At 52.7% G+C, this 5,085-nt stretch overlaps 2 protein-coding genes across 2 annotated transcripts in view; both read right to left on the bottom strand.

Moving 5' to 3' along the window:
* LOC103771879 (UDP-glucuronosyltransferase 1-1-like) overlaps window positions 1–466 on the bottom strand; it is a gene marked incomplete at its 3' end in the record, with an annotated part of 733 nt that extends 267 nt beyond the window's left edge. Inside the window, exon 1 of the mRNA XM_008939197.1 lies at window positions 18–466. Within this exon, the coding sequence (XP_008937445.1) occupies window positions 18–466 (449 nt within the window). The remainder of the gene's footprint in view (window positions 1–17) is intronic.
* A 488-nt stretch (window positions 467–954) lies between these two features.
* Window positions 955–2,742, bottom strand: LOC103771878 (UDP-glucuronosyltransferase 1-1-like). Its single transcript, XM_008939196.1, has 2 exons — window positions 1,879–2,742; window positions 955–996 (listed from the first exon to the last, which is right to left on the bottom strand). Exons 1-2 carry the CDS (start codon window positions 2,740–2,742, stop codon window positions 955–957), a joined length of 906 nt encoding a protein of 301 aa, XP_008937444.1.
* Window positions 2,743–5,085: the final 2,343 nt, after the last annotated feature.

Below are 5,085 nucleotides of genomic sequence, written 5' to 3'. Positions count from 1 at the left end.
GGGTCTGCCCACAGGGCACCACAGGGTCTGTAAGGAGAGCATCGAACTTGCTCTCCTCCAGGTACCTGAGAAGCTCTTTGTTGTGCAGCAAGTGGGAGCAGGTAGAGAGGGAAATGGCCGAGGAGCTTCTCAGCCTCTCGTATACTTTAAGAAACCTTTCCAGAAAAGATCCTTCTTCAAACACAGCCTGAGAAAAAGCTTGGATGCTCCCTTGTATCTCCTCCTGGGTGAAAGGTGTTGGATAGGTTTTCATAATGAAATTCTCTGATGGCTTTACATGGATGCTTATTTCAGGAGCGACGACGACGATCTCGTGTCCCCTCTGCCCGAGGGCATCCAGCACCTCCCGTGTGCTGAGCCAACGACTCCCGTCCACCGGCACCACCAGCAGCCTCCCCCCAGCAGCCCCGGGGAGCAGGGACAGGAGCAGAACCAGCGTGGGGGGAGCCCCGAGCCCCGGGCACATCCCTGCAGGGTCCTGCTGGGCGCTGCCTGGGAGAGAACAGCCCCAGCTCCTCGCCTCTGGGCAATCTGTGCTCTGCTCTCTCAGGGTGAGCTTTAGACTGGGGTTTTTTTTTTGGCTGTTTGGTAAATGTATAATCGTACGTATCACAAGGATGGATTAATAGGCGTTAAAGTTCAGCCCGTTTGGCAGAGAGGAATCAGAGCAGCACTTTGCCCGGGGAACACCCACCTCTTTTGTATTGGAGGAGTTCTGGGGTTTATGGAAATCAGGGACCCTTCAATGACAGCTCTGCTCAAAAGGGCAAATTAATGGCTTGTTTATTTACTAAGCAATAATCTTCAGCGTTAAAATATTCCTCCCCTCCTGTCTGTGCAAATCATTTTCTCCTTGCAAAAGATTAGAAAAATATGAATGCTTTGCATGGGCAAGAGTGTTTTCTCTTTTACATCTTGCCACTGTGATGCAAATGGACGCGTGGCTGTGGAAGTTCACGTCCCTGAGAGGCCCCTTCTGGAGGGATGGGGCAGGGGCTGGAAGGAGGAACAACAAGGGCAGGCTTTTTGCCAGCGTTAGTTAAAAGTGGGTTAGCAGCTCAGGAACAGGGTTCTAGACAGCCCGGGAAGAGTTCCCCCCAGGGCCAGGAGAGCAAACAGCAGCAATGCATAGGCAGGGTTTGCAGACAATCAGCACTAATTATGAGAATTATCGCACAGAAGTAATTTCGACAGGACAGCAGTTTAGTACGGGGGTTGAGAGTATACACCAGAATTTCTGAAGGATATTTACTGAACTACTGCAGCCCTAGGTGCACCCTTTGTGGGGGAACTCTTCTAAGGGGGTGTGGATGGCTCAGGGCTGGCTAGCAGCTACAAACCCGCCAGGAATTGTGTGAGGAATCCGTGTGGTGAAAGAATAAACCCAGATTGATAGAGTAAACAGGAGGTACCTGCCAGCTGAGCCCTTCTGACACCTTATTGCTCAACTAAGAAGGGAGGGTTCTACCAACAGAGAAGATTCCTTGCTTTTAAAAACCAGTTGTGGCAGTAAAACAAAGAGTTTGGGGTGATTCTACCCCTCTGGCAGACAGCAGAGCTGCACTGGAGGGTGTGTGCCTCCTCAGGGAGAGGGCGGTGACAAACTATTGCCACCTCGGCCAAGGAAAGCCGCCGTGGGAGCTGAAGAGCCCCCACCCTGCTGGGGCTATCACAGGCTACCTGCAACAGGGGGGGAGTGAAACCAACCCGCTTCTCACCTGCCTTCTGCCTTTACAACGCACCTCACGGCACGCAGACACCCCACAAACCTATGTAGGCAGCTGTACACCCACAGAGCACTCGCAGACAGCATCCTCCCCTCGCATAGATGTCTAGAGTTTTATATATATTCATATATTTATCACGGAAATCACTGACCTGAGATAACGGCTTTTTCCTTCCACAGTTTATACCTCCGATAAAAACCATGTTTGGCATCACCGGCATGGGATACTCAAAAACGAAATCCATTCTTTTAAGCCAAATGGATCCGTGGCTTAAGAGCTCCTCCATTGTTACTGCTCTGTGAAGAACCTCCGAGGCCAGAAGTTCGAACGGCGAGTAGGCGAAATTGCAAAGGAAGGATTCTGCTGACTTGAGGAGCAAGTTTTCCACACGCTGGATAAAGCTCATGCGGTCTGAGTTGTCTGTAAATGTTCTTGGGACGTAGGAAGGAGGGTCTGGACACTGGGTAGCCTGCAAATCAAAGCTGCAGGGGAGTCCCCGTAGGAAGAAAACCGACGGGAGGGAGAGATGCAGAGCCAGGATTTGTCCGCATGGCACAACGGGATCCGTGAGAACAGCCTCAAACTTATTCCCTTCGAGATATCGCATCAGATCCTTATTGAGCAGCAAGCTGCTGCAGGAGGAGACGTAGAGGTCGGAGATGACTTGAGCTTTCTCATACAGCGCAGTAATCCTGTGAAGAAAAGGTTTTCTCTCGAAAAAGTCGCTCGCAAACGAGCGCATCCTTGCCCCCAGCTCTGCCCTGGTCAGAGGCACGGGGTACGTTTTGAGGGTGTAAGGTCCAGCTGCCTCCACGTTCAAGTTCACTTCTGGTGCCACGACGACAACCTGGTGCTCTTTGTGGCCCAGGGCCAGCAGCAGCTCCCGCATGCTGAGCCAGTGACTGCCGTCCATGGGCACCACCAGCAGCCTCCCGCCGCCGGCCACGCAGAGCAGAGCCCCGAGCACCAAAACCTCCGCGGGGACCAAGGGGCTGCGTCTGCTCACCCCAGCCATGCTCCTAGAAACCCAAAATCTGCTCGTCTGACCCCACCCGACGGGCTTTAATAGCCTCACAGCCCCCTGCCAGATTCCCACATTCCCCCTTAACGACCCGGCTTTTCCAGCAAAACCAGTCCCCGGGAGCCACCCAAATGAGGGATCATTTAAGGGACCTGAATTAATCAGCTCGGGTTGGGCTGAACTGGGCTTGACCCCTGAGGCGTCCTTGGGAGGGCTCCTTTCTGCTTGATTCCTTGTGCCGATGGATGTCGGATTAGGAAGTAAAATTAGAATTTGCAGGCACCAAATCCCGAGGCTTTGGAGAGTGCTGCCCCTCGGGAGGAGCTGGGCTTGCTGGCAGCAGGTATTCAAACGCTTTCTTCCTTTCCTCCTTTTTCCTTCGTTTTGATGAGCGTTTGACGGCTGAAGTGCTTGTGGAGCTGATGTTGAAGATGATGGGATGCTGCCACCCCACAGCCCGGTGCCAGCGCTCAGGAGGAGGCTCAGCCCCGGGGCCAGGCACAGCCCCAGGCACAAAGCGGTGCCAGCGAGCATCGCTGCGGCAGAGGTGTCCAGCAGCAAGGGAAACCACCCAAATCCTGCTGCCGCGCCTGACAGTCCTTTGCTCCCATCCTGACCTAGGTCTCTGTGTCTCTCTCCATCTTTTTCTTCTCCCAGGAGCAATAGGGAGGAGAGGAGAAGCCCCTCGGTTCCCCTGACTGAACACTGGAGAGCCTGGACAGGAGCAGCCAGCAACAGCAACGCTTGTTTCTGGCCAGGGATTGATTTTGAATGGTAAGAGGTGGTGTTATTACTTCAGGGCAAAAACTAACACCAAGATACCGCCTGAGCAGTTAACAAGTACTTGTGATAAACTCCTCAGCCCTCAGGGTTTTGTGTTAGATGCAAGAGTGGGAGGCAGAGGCATAGCTGGAGCACAAGGAGCCATCAGGACTCAGTATCCAGGACTTCTGCAAGGAATCCTGCTGCTGGACTGGGATCTTCAGCCCCTGAGCGAGGTGAGAGTGAGCTTTGCCCTCAGAGGAAGGTCTGATTCTGAGCCGGAGCTGCCTCATGGCCTCAGCTGAAGGCAGGATGCTGCTTTCCCAGAGCATCTCCCTGCGTTTGTCCCTGAAGGAGCCATTGAGCAGCACTGATGGCCAGAACCGATAGGAAAAAAGCACCACCCTGATAAAAGTGGCCGTGGGGGTGGGGGTTGGTGGCGATTTGAAAGAGACTTTGGTGAAAAAGCAAGATCTGAATGCTCGCAGCTCCACAGAAATAAACTTTCCATGGGCAGCACCCGGGAGGGGCAAAGCAAAGCCTGAGGGCGGTTGAGTTTGGCTCTGGAGAAGATCTGCCGGGCTTGGAAAGGGCAAATCTGTTCTCTTGTGAAAACTTCACCCCCTGCTGTTCACAAAGGCCTGTGAATTTGGGGGAAGAGGGGTGACAAGCAGGAGGAATCCAGTCCCTAAGGCTCAGGGAAAGCTGGTAAGGGAAGAACGTTGAGGGGAAGAATAGAGGAGAGTCTATTTTTAAGTCACTTTCACAAAGGATAGAAGTTTTTCCTTTCTAGGAAACAATGTGATTTCTTGCTGAAACGGCTGGATGACACCAACTCATCCTCTGCTGAGACCTGTCTCCTCCTCCATCTCCTTTTCCACTTCATCTCTGGCTTCTCATGAGGCTGTTCTACTCCCAGCAGAAGGACACACATCACATGCAGCCAGGAGCACATCCCGAGCACCAGCCAGCTAACCCACATCATGTGCACACCTTTACGAGTACATTTTAGACCACGGATGCCCAAGCAACCACCCATCAGCCTTTCTCCATCCAAACTGGACCTCTCCTACAAAAGCAGCTGAGAATTCAGCTGTCTGGATGTTGTGGGGTTAGGCTAAAACCTCCACCACAAAATAGAAGCCCTTGACTCCAGTGCAATCCTGCTGTTGCAGAAAAGAGCACGTGGTGCTGTTGCAGGTAACCCAGTGAGTGGAAGAAGAAATATTCTACTGCCTCTTATGTGAGGCACAGAATTTTTGGAAGAGCCATTATACTTCACCTGCATGGCTTCCTGGGCAAGATGGTGTTTGGGAACCTGACTGGCTGGAGTGAACCACAGCACAGCACGTGATCCCCTCACTGACCCAAAGCCCTGTGCTGGGCAGACCCCCGGAGGGGAGGAGAAATCACATCTTGTTGTCCTGGTCTGTTCTTCATCTGGATGGGCTGTAGAGGAAGCACTAATCTGAATGATGTCTTTAGGTGAGTGATGTCCAGATCAAACACACCATTCACACTCTCCAGTGGGCAGATTCAGGCTGGATGTGAGGAAGAAGTTCTTCCCCAGGAGAG

This window comes from Merops nubicus, unplaced genomic scaffold, assembly GCF_000691845.1.
Source record: "Merops nubicus isolate BGI_N331 unplaced genomic scaffold, ASM69184v1 scaffold14014, whole genome shotgun sequence".
Classification (NCBI taxonomy): Eukaryota; Metazoa; Chordata; class Aves; order Coraciiformes; family Meropidae; genus Merops; species Merops nubicus.
Note: the sequence above shows the minus strand (reverse complement) of the source record. Positions and strands in the feature narration are given on the sequence as shown.

What these genes read in the sequence shown, in the direction of transcription:
- LOC103771878 (XM_008939196.1), bottom strand. Translation starts at nt 2,742, where the DNA reads ATGGCTGGGGTGAGCAGACGCAGCCCCTTGGTCCCCGCGGAGGTTTTG. An exon ending in GGAAAAAGCCGTTATCTCAG is followed by an intron (nt 997 to 1,878) that starts GTCAGTGATTTC and finishes TCCTCCTTCCAG; the next exon opens with CCCCTGCCCCATCCCTCCAG.